The 13,214-nt window shown below is 45.9% G+C and overlaps 1 protein-coding gene across 1 annotated transcript in view; it reads left to right on the top strand.

Moving 5' to 3' along the window:
• The window catches only part of LOC143139683 (uncharacterized), a 39,129-nt gene extending 31,659 nt beyond the window's left edge, over positions 1-7,470 (top strand). Inside the window, exon 14 of the mRNA XM_076300366.1 lies at positions 6,740-7,470. Coding sequence (XP_076156481.1) covers positions 6,740-6,812 — 73 coding nt within the window. The 3' untranslated portion in view covers positions 6,813-7,470. The remainder of the gene's footprint in view (positions 1-6,739) is intronic.
• The last annotated feature ends 5,744 nt before the right edge of the window (positions 7,471-13,214 follow it).

The raw sequence follows: 13,214 nt of genomic DNA, 5'->3' as shown, positions 1-13,214 counted from the left end.
ACAGATGCAAACACAGACAAACAATGTTTTTGATCTGAATGTTTTTAGATGCAATTTTCAAAGGGTCAGACTGCCTTAAACAGTGAACTTTTTTCATTTAGTTGTTAAATTTAGGCAATATGACTTTTACTATAAACTGATCGTTTTAATGTTAATGTAATGTTGTCATTGTAAGTCGCTTTGGACAAAAGCATCTGCTAGGAACATAAAGTAAGCATAAACCGAAACTGCAGTTGTTGTTGGCACGAGTCACAAATCAAAACATGAGGCTTCTGTCATCTTCCTCTAAACTCCTGTGATCAAGGTGCAGATAGATGTCTTGAGGGATGATGTAAAGGCCTTCTAGTCATTTTGTTTGCCGGATTAGGATGGCCAATTTTGGGTTGGCAGATTTTTTAGTGTTGACAGCAAGGTGATTGTAATGACTTTTTAATTGGACGGATATTTCCAACACCCGTGCCTAATAAGCTAGCTGATGAGAGGTTTTTGGAGACTGAGAATATTATGTTGTTAAGAAAACTGAGCAGTAATGGAACCAATAAGGGAGGTTTTTCCCCCTCCCCTGTGATCTTTCTGTCAAGGCTTTCGGTTCATAAAAGACTGAAGAGGCTTGCAGCATCTTTATACTTAACTGAATTATTAGGGGAAAGGAGTGAGTGAGAGAGAACCTTCCATTCAATACTCAATAAGAAGAACTTGCCTCTGTTAGACTTGAGATCTTATGCCACTAATTCATGTGAAGAAAATCCTATGGTTAATTAGAGTAGTGCATGCTACACATATCAAAACAGTAGATGGTTTTTCTCTATATCCTTATGGAGGGTGCAGCCAAACCAAAATTATTAGCTTGGTAACTAACAGCCCGAAAAAAATGTGTTCTGTAAAAACTAATGTTTGAATGCTTAAGAGTGGCTCCAGACTTTGTGGCTATGGAAGAGAAGGCCCCAGTTCATATTAAAAGGAGTGCGCTGATTTATCCTTCCCCAGATATTCCAGGAAAGCTTTTCCTCAAGCGGTCTGGCACATAAATGAACATAGCTTCTAAATGTAGACATTATACATAAGAACAAGCTTGCCTATTTCTCTAGTCAAAGTGTACTGTAAATCAGCATGTTTAGTTAGAAGCTATATTTGGATTTGTATGAAAAGGATCCTTTTTTTTCCATGATCTGGTCCGGATGTGAGGATAAGCAGTGACAAATTAAAAATAGTCTTGAGCCCCACCTGCATCCCCCCACTCCCCCCTCCCTGCCCCTGCAGCTCCAGAGACTTCATTCACCTCCCTCCACCTCCACCTCAGCGCGGGCCGGAAAAGCTGAGGGGTGTGGAAGGAAGTGACGGCGCAGGCGCGGGGGGGGGGGGGGGGGGGGGGTCACTCGTAAAGAGCAGCTCGTCACTGCATCAGCTTTATATTTATACTTTCCCTGTCCCCCTTCCATCCATCCCCTGGAGCCTGCCTGACATTTTAAATGCCACCTCCACGGAAAAAAACGCCGGCACTCCGGCCCTGACCGGGGGAGATGAGTCACTCCGGATGAGAAGGCAGGTGGCCGGTGGAGCGGTCTGCTCCCATGGCCTTTCTGCCCTTCTGAAATGAGCCGTATGGAGCACGGTGATGTAACGGGTGTTACGGGCGTACGGGTGGAAGGAGGACACTCCTCTCTTCTACTGTGAAGAAGAATCTCCAGTGAGACCTCCGAGCTCTTGAGTCAAAATTCAGAAAAGTTTTGTCAGTCCTTCAAGGGCTTTTTACTGTTGGGACAATTTGTTGACAACTCGCCGAGAACATGATGATCCTTTCCCCTTCCATGAAAACGAGTCTATCCAGTAATTTTCCACAGCTGAATATTTTTGATTGCACATAATTATGAAGGACGCCTAGCAATCTGCTGACTGCATATTAGAATGTTCATGAAATTATTCATAGCACTGACATGCATAGTCCGTGGTGCATTGTAGAACAGTTAGTCATTTGTTGGGTGTGTAAATGCCATAACCACTCTTACATTCAAATAACTAGTTATGTGACACTATAAATAGATTTTACAAGAACCCTAAAGTTCTGCCTCATTTTTCACAGAACTCTATTCAGGACCCTGTTCAATTAAAAATTCTGATCTGAAAATTCCAAACAGGGTCTGTTTTGAAGCTCTACAAATGACATCCCTGTTTTAGTTTGTCTTTGTTCTCTGTAGATAGATGTGACTAGTGAGGCAGTGAGGGGCCTGAGAGAACCTCTGGAGAGCATGGCACAGTGGCATGATGGGATGAGACGCTTTTTTGGTGGAAAAGCGCCTGCATGGCCATGTGTGTTCGGTGAGTGTCTGAGTGCCCACCGCGTGATCTGGTGCCCAGCATTTGATGTGTCGGCCTGGGAGCTCTCGGAGAGGAGACTCCTGGGTAACAGGGGGGGACAGATTACTGCATAGCTGGCGGAGCAGGCACTCTACTGATATGAACGAGCCTGCACAGCTGTACGGTGTGTGAGCCACTCTTGGGATCTCTGGCAACAAATGTGCCGCTTGGATTGAAAGGGTAAGCTAGGCCAAGCATTCCTAACACCATTGTACAGGTGTAAGGGGTTATGTAAGTGCACAGGGAGTGGGGGGAGGGGCGGGGTAGGGGGGGGCTGGCTATGATCACAGTGCTAATCGTTTCATCCTCTTTAAAATGAAGGGCCAGTTGCTCTCCGTGGGAATATTTGTGTTACAAACGGCACATGAAATAAACATGCAGGAGTGGATTCTTGGGCAGTCTGCCCAAACGTAAGAACAACAAGAACCACACTCCTGCGACACACAATCCTTCTGCGCTGTAGCCTTTACTTATTCATGATGACAATCCTGCTTTCCCAGCGCTAGACTTCTGTTTTGCGTGTGTGTGGGTGGAGGCGATCTCTTCAAATCATCCAGGACGAGAGAGACACTAACACCATTGCTTCTTTTCCCACCATTGTTCCTCTTTTGACTTTTGTTTTTTTTTCCACAGTCACTTGCCGCAACAGTAAACCACCTTCATATTTAGTTGTCGCCATTCAGCCGTGCGTAGACAGAATGGAGAATGGCATCAGTGTCCAGGTGTGTGGAGGGGAGAAGAATAGAGTAGCTTCGTCTTGGAGGACTTTGGCTTCTCACTGATACTTTTTAACTCCACACGTGAGGAGAGCAAACATTTCCCAATAGCTGGGCATGTTGAATATCACACCCACTTGTTTGTCCTGCATGTGATCTAAGTCTTGACCCCAGGCCACAAGACAGTGTAGCAGCGGCACAGTAGTTTCCTCCCCAAGCTTCCTGCGTTCCTGGGAGAATCCCACTCCCTCCACACCTGTTCCCTGCTCACCTCCATAAAACCCACCCTCCCCTTAGACGCCAAGAGAGGGAAATCACCTCAGGACTGACAGATACACTCAGACTCAATGTTTATTCTAATCAAAACAGGAGACCACCGTTGAGTCAAAATAATTTTGTCTGTCAGTGATGTTTGGTTATTAGTTTTAGCTTTAGTCCTGTCTGTTTTATGTTGATGTTTAGTGTCTTATATAAGCACTATATAAATGTAATGTGTTGTTGTTGATGTTGAGTACTTGATCTGGAACTCCCTGTTAGTTTGTGGAACGTTATGTTCTATGTTCTTCCAATAGGAATTCTTTCCTTTCGTTCTCTGAAAAAAAAAAAAAAACTTCTGCTCTTTGGTTTCGCCGTCTCCCTGTCGTTTAATTACATTTGAATAATGCATATGTCCGCTCAGGCACAGAGAAAATAATTGCTTGCTTTGTCTGACGTTATAGACTACTTCTCGAGGGCCCTTGTTGGGTTCACAAAGGCCACTAATTCAATTGTGTCTCTTTGGGACCACATTAAACCTAAATGAGCTCCCAGTAACCTCAGACCATTCTAAACATGAATGTCTTCACAAGTGTACATACCAATGAAATAACGTTAGCCTGACCTCCCCGAGGACGTGCTTTCCCGTCGTCCGATTGTGATTCGACAAGCTTCCTCAGGGCTGATATCAGAGTGAGAAATCTAATATCTGGCTCTCTTAGAGCTCCTCTGTAGCTCCTTGCCCCTGCCTTGCCCTGGGGTCACTGCTCTCGCTCATTCTCACGTGCATTCACATCCAGGCAACACTCTCGCCAGTGTTGCACTGTATGCGCAGCTCACAAAGGCACCTTTGTCAACAGCTAGGTGAATTGTTTACCTATCGTCGAAGAGAGATACACTCCAGTGCCTCTGGACGTCATTGTACCTGTAGTTGTGTGCTGGAACAAAGGTCTCAGTAATTGAAGGACAGGGCAAGAAGCCACAGTGCAATTGCAATTACTCAAGCAGTTTGATCTTTTTAACCATATAACCTTAATAGCTTTCCAATGCACAGTCACGGCGCAGTTTTTCTAATTATATAGACAGCGGCAACAAAAACAATAATAGAATCCTGAGTGCCTCATGCTAAAAGCTGAAAGCAAAAATCTCACTGCCACTATAAATGCACACATCAATATTTTTTTGCTGAAGAGTGTTATAATAAACAGCCAAAACTTGTAGCAATCACAGTATTCTCTTAGCCTCAACTAGGTTTTTATTTTTATTTTATTTTCTTACTTTTTTTCTTCCACTGGATGTTCACGCTTGGCAAGAGTAAGAGAGAAAGGTAGGAGAAGTTCGGGGGAAAGAAGGGCATGATATCACGGCTGTTTCCCGTCCCGGTCTCCAGTGACCTTGGTATTAGACGTTTGATGTCATTTCTATCAGCCCCTGCTCGGTAATCACACACCCCCCCCCCCCCTCCCCCTTCCCCTCCTCCCCTCAATCTCTTTACGACCCGTGAGAGATGTGCGGCGCTGGCCTGTGCGGAGCTCAGTGGAGCCTGGGCAGTCTCCTGCCAGTCAGGATTACCATGGCAGCACTGGTGCCTCTGTGGGCCACGCCGGTCACGCCGTACCTGCTGCCGCCACCACTGCTGCCACTGCCACTGAAGCTGCTCTCCACTCATGCCTGGAGCCGGGCAGAAAGCTCCATTGTCCGACCTCAGCCAGAGCCCTCAAAGGACCTCAGTTTGGCCTTAGCGCCTCGCAGCACCAACACGCGGCTAAATCCAGCGTGGATAAACTCTTCAGGGTAATCTCCGTCCGCACAAATGAAGAGGCTGACCGTGGGGGTGGAGGCGGAGGGCCATAGCGACGAGCAGCAGCTGTTGCACATGCTGCAAACCGCTCCTGACAGACCACAGACTCTTTCATCCCAGAGAGAAGTGGTATTTATGATGGGTAGTGGAGGGGGTGGGAGGCTGAGCGGGGGGGGGGGGGGGGGGGGGGGGGGCTGCAGTTGTGGCAGAATCGTTTTTACGTATGGAAGAGCTGAATTGCTTTGCGGGAGGTGGGGGGTGTCCATTGTGGCAGTAAGAGTTTTAATCTGAGTGCATGCGTGTGTTGTTGTTGAGTCTCTCCAGAGGCCATATTGTGTCCACTCAACAGAGCAGAAAATGATCTCGCAGTCGCTGTATGTCGTCAGATGGGATCTCGGTGCCGTTTGTGTGAAATGTGCTTAAATATGGCTAAAACCATCGCCGGAAACTGCTACATATCAATCTGTGCATGACTATAATGTTAAAAATGATGTGATTTTAAATTAGGATGAAGTCATAGCCATTTCAAAACATGGCCTAATATTACTGCCATAAGGGCTTAGTGACATGCCCTCAGCTTGTCATAAACTTATGCAAGTTTATCCTCTGTTTTTGTCCCACTACTGAGCTGATTTTATAATGGGAGTTCATCAACACTAAGCCTCCCAGTATCATAGCATATAAAACCTATTCTGCTCAAAAACCTCTGGCTTCAGCAACATCTCCTGCACCTCAAGACATCCTGAACCACCCTTTGCGTATTCTCTCTGAGAGCACCCCCCACTCTCTGCTCCTATCTCCCCCTAGGCCATACTTAGGCTTTAATGAGCGACTTGCAAATAAAGCCTCCGTTGTCCTTACACTGTTGTGTACACATTGCACTTCTTCTCAATAATGTAGACAGGATCGAGGGGTTTTTTACACGTTTCCTCCATCTAAAAAAGTGTGTGTTTTTTAGGCAGCGCCACACAAACCAGCGAGTGGCACTCAGTCTGCGACGCAGCGGTGGCTTTTCGAACATCAGAAAAGCAACTCCATTCAGGGCTCGGTGCCACATATTCGGCGAAGAGACGGTAAAGTGCTCTTAAGGCCTTAGGAAGGAGGAAGCCATTCCAGACATCTCAGGCTTTTAACGTGCGCCCTGGTTTTGTTTTCCCTCTTCTCTGAGGGAAGAGTTAAAAAGAACTGATTCTTTTTCATTTATTTTTATCCCCTTGAATAGCTTTAAGTTAGGACAGCTGTGCTTTCAGCAGTAAAGGGTAGGATGCTTATCTCCGTGCTGTGTTATGATGTAGCTATACTTGAGTTTAGTTGATTGTGAAAAAAGCAGGTAAACTTTCTCTTCAAAGTCAACGTCTTCTCTCCATCTCAGTCTCTTTATCTCTGTTTGTGCACCCTCCATGCGCGCACACACTTTCTGTCGCTGAGTTTTGATTCATGCGTTCTGCCGTAACAAAGATGCAACACAGCTGCGCAAATTACGCCTTTTAAATTGTATTTTAAAAAAAAAAACATTTTCTTGATATGCTATTTTTGTTCCAACCCTCCCTGAAAATGATTGACCTACATAATCCTCTATCTTTTTTTCTTCTCTTTTTTTTGATATTGAAAGGATGCTGTCTCCCCAGGAGGCCCAGGATGAACAGAATCCCAGGCTGACAGTCAGGGAGTCGCAGCTAATCTGAGAAGCTATAGTGGAGGAGGAAGAAGCCCTTGGCCCTTATTCACTCCCAGCTTCCCCTGTCCATCTCCATCCTGATGTCTCCACACAACCACTTTTCTTTGGACTGGAGCAGCCTGACCCCTGGACTGCCTCTCTCCTGCTCCCCTGCCTGAAATCGATCCTTCCCTCTCGGCTCTGCGGGCTCCGGGGCTGGCTCCTCCAGGCGGAGCTGACCTTTGGGGTTCGAGTAGGTCCACTCAAGAGCACTTACGCTGGGCAGGCTGCCATGGACAGAGGGGTGGGCCCAGGGGGGCTTCCGTGGAGAGATTTACTGCTGGGGAGTCGCTGCTGTCGTGATGGATGACTCCTTCGGTGGAAATGCCACAGATAAACTGTATTTCTATCTCTTCTCCCATGTCGTAAGGCCTAGTCAGCAACATAACGTTTATGCATGTTTTTTTTTTGTTTTTTTTCCTCATTCAGAGTGACTGTATCCTGTATCCATATGTGCCTCTTTTAGATCTCATATTTTAGAGCTTTTCGAGTCACTTACACACTACCACATTTATTAATTCATGTGCAGCCATTTGGAGCAGGACTACTTTGATGTTTCCTGTTACAGTAAAGAACCATATGTTATTTTGGTATGCCACTCCAGTGCATGGGGCGCCACAGCGAAGCCTCTGGTTTTATTGTAATATTTTTATATAGCAGTTTGAAATAATAAAACATTAACAGCCCTCTTAATAGTCAGTCATCATTTATTCATGTCTGTGGCTTAGTTGTGAGCTGCAGCGCTTAACAACATCACACGGTAAGTCAGAGCTCCCTGTATGTTAAAAGCATTCAATTGCTCGTGTCAATTAAGGATATACATTTAAATCTTCACTCTTCTCTAAGCAGCTCATTGTTAACAGAGAAAAGTATAGATTGGAGATGAGCAAGCTGGGATGGTAAATATAGCATAGGGTTTTACAACACCATCAAAATAATGGATGAGAAGTGGAGTGTGGGGGCAGAAGTGTTTATGCATTTTCTTTTAATTCAATGGCTTCCTTGCCTAAATGTTTTTACAATTAACAGCCTGCTTGAAGTCATGACCATCAAGCGCAAGTCATTGAAAGTCATCCCAATGAAAGCAATTAAAAACCTGTTACGTCTCTGCCAGTCCCACGCACTGAGTGGATGGCGTCTGGTCTGGTCTATCAAGCGTGTTTGGAGGATGACAGAGCCCTGATAGCACAGGGGCGTTGAATCCACGTTGAATCAACCTCCGCCGCTTCAAACAAACGTGGATTCAACGCCCCTCAACGCTCCTTTGCTATCTGGGAGGCGTCAAACGGTAGCACAGGTTGAGTGTCGTGCATGACGAGCGAGGGTGTGTCCCGAGGTGTTCTCGTGAGGCATTCAGCTCCTGTAATTATCCCCCGTGTAAGGATTCGCACAAACAACCAACCACACGAAAGCTGTTCCTGCTGCTGCCGCCACCGCCGCGTCACACCGCTGGAGCCATGCCACACAATGGAGAACATGGTGTCTGTTTTGTTCTGTTTTGTGTTGCCGTTGTTGTAGTTCTCTCCCACACCCTCTACTCTCCTCCCAGAAGCACCAGATGTGATAAATGAACGATCACTGGCACATTTGAAATTGGAGACTGAGTCATTATTTTTCTATTTTTGTCCCACTTTAGCAAAGAACACGACTTATGGATGTAGGAACTCACAATGAATGTGCCTGTCCAGGAGTCGAAGCTTTGTGCCTCAGCACCAGGACAGATCAGCACTAACTAGAACGAAGACTGAAATAACTTAACACTCAAAAAGAAAACATTAAAAGCGTTTAGATGTTAGGCGTACCTGAATAATTCACTGAGGTATATTTGGAGTGTTTTCTAGTAGTAGGTGTCAGTGCCTGTGTGTGACTGTGCATACCTGGGCCTCCCTTGTTCCCTCTCCAAATAATCTATTAGTGACCTATTAAGTGCTGGAATGCTTTGAGCGAACCCTTTGCCCTTGTAATGAGCCGAACCTGATAGTTCAGGATGAAAGGCAGAGGAGGTGGAGGTGCACATACGGTTTGACGCTACCCCAGGCCACGAAGATCACACACACACAGAGAGAACTCAGAACACCAAATCCCAGCACGTGTTTAAAAGAGAATTTCTCTTGCCCGAGCCAGAGGATGAGCTTATTGCCTGATGCTTTCGCTAGGCAGTTGAATGGCTTTCTCTTTTTGTTGTTTTGGTTCCTCCTTGTCTTTGCCCGCTGTTTTGTTTTTCTTCAGTAAGACGATGCGTCATCGAAGGAGAGTAATCTATTACCACTCAACCACAGCATCCTGTTAAAAAGTATACTCCACTTGATCTTGTTTCCCATAACTCCTCATCATTCTGAAACTCCTCTCTGTGACGTGTGCATGTTTTTGGTTGGTCCAGCTGTACTGAGAACGGTAAACCTTTAGGCCCAGTTTCTCACTCCCACACACACACTCCCTCTCTCTCTCTCACACACACTCACACACACGCACACACACACACACACACACACACACACAGCCTGGGTAACAATTTGTCTTTGTAGAGTTGTTGTCAGAAGTGGCTTCCTGGAGAGCTCGTTAAAGCCTTGCCAACATCTGCATGCATACAGAAGCAAGCGGGCGGATGAAGCTTAATTATTGACAGCCCCTTCACACACACACACACACACACTCTGCAGAAACTCTCACTCTGCAGAAGGTACAACCTTGCAATCCTCCCCCATCTTCTCCCATTGCTCTAGGTGGTGTTGGGAACCTTGTCAAAGTCAGTTCCACGGTGACATCTGTGCTATCTGAGTTTGCCACATTCAGACCCCAGCAACCGCTTGTCCCTTCAGGAGACATGAGTCCCAACATGGAGGATTAGCAGCTCATCAGGCGGGGAGAGGGAAAACTAGGCTAACTGCCCAGAGGTGAACAGCCTCACTCCTCCACCTCCTCCTGCTCGTCTTCCTCCCTTCTTTTCCTCTTTTTACAAAAAGTAAAGCTCTCCACCTCCTCTCCTTTCTTCCTCCCCTCTCTCTTTCCCATTGGTTCCCTCCATCGCTCTCCGTCTCTCATTAAGTCTGAAGGAAGCGGCGGGCAGGAAAAGGGAGAAGAGCCATCTGCTTCCTGGGATTCATGTGCTGGGACGTGTGAGCGCTGAGGGAAGGAGCGCATCCGGCCTGTCTGAATGGAGCAGCGTTGACCTGCTCCTGGAGCCATGCACTCTCACGTCAGCCGTTTCCCCTTCACACCAGCTCACATGTGGCCAAAGCTTTCACACCAGATGCCCAGAAATAGGCCTTTTTCAATCACTGCAGATATAACTGTAATTCACTTATTTAACTCAAATCCAATTTCATTTACTTTATTGGAATGTCAGTATAAATCCTTGGCTTGCAAAATGTTATATCACCATTTTATTGCATTAGGTTATATTACCTATATATTGCAAATGTTAACAAGTACCAGTCCCTACAATGAATACTAATAGGCCACCATCTCTGAAAACACTGCAGCGTGTAGAGAGGGCGGCATTAACATATTTTAATTAAGGGTTTTCATAACTGCCGTTAAGAGGAACTCTGTGTTCAAGAGCAAATGGTGTGGCTCACTGTGGAGAGAACCTGTTTTATTAGTTGGAAGGTTTCCCATCCAGCGTCATGTGCATGTGCCAGGCCAACCAGCTTTATGTGGAAATTAATTTACACGCTGTGGATCGTGGATAGACTCCCATTTCCTGTGAGAAGCAGGCCTAAACATACACACAAACAGACACACATAAACAAAGAAATACTAGTCCATGGCGTCGATATTTACACTCTTGGCAGCACTCTATGGGAATGCTGGGGTTTTTATGTATGCCAGCTTTTGTTAGACAAACTGTCAACCAGGAAAAATGCGTCTCCACAGAGCTCTGTTTGTTTTTGTCGGAGCTGTGGAGCATGAGTTCAAGGAAACCTGCCGGATGTATTTACTCTGGTAAATGTATAATCCATACGGGACTGACATTCCTCACCTGCAAAAATCATGGTATGAAGGACCGCAGCCACTGATAGCCAGACGGGGTGTAAACTCAGGCCTGAAGCCTGTGGCAGTCGACTCTTCTTTTCACTTTTCATGTTCGCCAGACGTGCTGTCCTGCTGGGCTGGAATCATGCATGCGTGAGATTGTGTTCCCATGTCGACCACAGACTGTCACGCTTCCCTGACCGAGGGGAGTCAACATAAAGATCAGCAGGCTGTTACAAGCAGGAGCCACGATCTGAAAGTGAGGAAAACTTCACTCCAGAGGCCTCCTAATGACTTGCCCTTGGCTCTCAATGCCATTGTCAATTAGTTTTCAAAACTGAAATTTGAGATGAAATGGGCTCAGTAAGGTTATTTTTTAATAATCCTGAATAGCTTTAAACAAATGTGGATAGTAGGCTATATGCAACTGAATATAAAGATAGATGTTTACTTCAGAATGGCCTGTTCTGTTTCCTTTCATTTCCATATTTAGTAAGTTAAGTGTTTTGTATGTGCGTGTAAATATGTTTGTGTGTGGATAAACGAGGAGTTACTACCACACCACAGTGTTTGTATGAGTTGTTTGTAATTACCCTGTCAGGCGCTGCCACCGTGGAGTTGTTGTCATCTAAGATTTATAAGGCCACGCCCTGGAGCTCCGCATGAACACATTTGCCCTGACAGACATGACAGAAACACCAACAGCCTCCCCCGTCTGTCTGTCTGTGGCTGTCTGTGGCTATTTCTCTGTCTCACACATGAGGTTCTGACCGCTCCATCCCGCCTGCCCCTCTGTCACTAATCTCCACATTTTCCCGCCGTCATCCCAGATCACACACTTCTGCCCTGATTGGCAAGGCACTATAACTAGATATTCACTGTAGCTGGGCAACATAGTGTCTCACTACAGCTATCCCATTGCTTCCTTCTTGCCTCTTGTCCATTTGTCTCTACAGGACAAAGCTAAGATTGTGGGCCCTCAGCAAACTCACGTACGGTGGCTGAAAGAGCACATGTGCTTTTATTATATGCCCTTGATTTATGAGTTTTTATTTTGTTGTTTCACTAAGTTCAGGACTGTAAAACATTACATTTTTCTAATGTTTCTGCCATGTCAAACCAATAAACCTGAAAATCTGAAATCATTTGTTCTACTGGTGTATGTGTGGCACCCACTGCATCACACAGGCTGTCCCCATTTTACAAGACTGGGCTTTGTTCCAAGTGAAATGAGCCAACATAGCCCCCACCCCGCTGAGACACATATATGTTACAGTGTGGAGTGCCACTGTTTCACTCTTAACCCATGTGTTCAGCTGCCCCTCGCATATCGCTTGTCTGGTTAACGAGAGCTTGTGACAGATGAGGTGCCTGGTCGGGCTTTGATGTGGAAGGCCGCCCGGTGCGATCGGCCAAATGAGACTGGAGCACAGGTTGGACTTGCAGCTGTGTCTGTGTGTCTGTGTCTGTGTGTCTGTGTTTGCGCACATGTGTGTGCATGCCTGGGGGAGGGAGGGAACACTGTGACACATTCAGTGAGGGGCTGGGGGCAAATCCTACCCGACATGGCATGATAATGATTCCAGCCTCGCAAACTGCTGCAGCTAAAGAATTGATGGGGTGGGCGGGGGTCATTAATGCACACTGGTACCTGGCTTTATTAATGATGTCGGGCCTGATGGAGCGTGACACAATGGCTCAGGGCAGGGTCTCATTACAGTGACCAGCCCTGCCCAGGGGTGAAGTCGAGGGAGGGGTGCTGATTTGGGCTGTGAGCGAGCTTTTGACTGGTGGTGTGAGTGGGTGGGTGTTCTGGAACACACAAAATACACCCAGTTTATATGTAACATGACTCAGCCTTCCTAGAACATGCTTCAGGAACAATTGATGATTGATGTGTGGAATGAAACGTTTTATAGTAGTGCTAACTTGCAGTTGCAGCAGTAATGTAGGCTCTCTTAATTTGAATGTGCCATGAGCATTGAACGTGTATGCATACCATACAAGCTCTCCATTTATAAGTTCTGCTCTAATAAATTGATAAGAAACATTAATACTTAAATCTTTTCCATCTGTAATGGTTTTGGGTAAAGTGTATGCCTGATCAACAACAGGAGTTAGTGGGACACAACTTTGTATTACACTTTACTTGACAGTATCGACATAAGAGTGACATGACACTGTCATGAACGTGTCATAAACAAGTCATAAACGTTTATGACATAACGCTTAGGGATTAGGGTTAGGGTTATAGTTAGGGTTAGGGTTAGAGTTAGGGTTAGGGTTAGGGTTAGGATTAGGGTTAAAGGTTAGGATTAGGTTTAGGGTTCATGTGTCATGACATTGTCATGTGTTTATGACAGTGTCATGTGATGTCACTCCTGTCAAGTAAAGT

Source organism: Alosa pseudoharengus, unplaced genomic scaffold (assembly GCF_046254945.1).
Source record: "Alosa pseudoharengus isolate Yale_2024_CS ecotype anadromous, Long Island Sound unplaced genomic scaffold, YU_APseudo_1.1 YU_APseudo_1.1_scf_10, whole genome shotgun sequence".
In the NCBI taxonomy this organism is placed as follows: domain Eukaryota; kingdom Metazoa; phylum Chordata; class Actinopteri; order Clupeiformes; family Clupeidae; genus Alosa; species Alosa pseudoharengus.
This window is presented reverse-complemented; position numbering and strand designations above follow the sequence as displayed.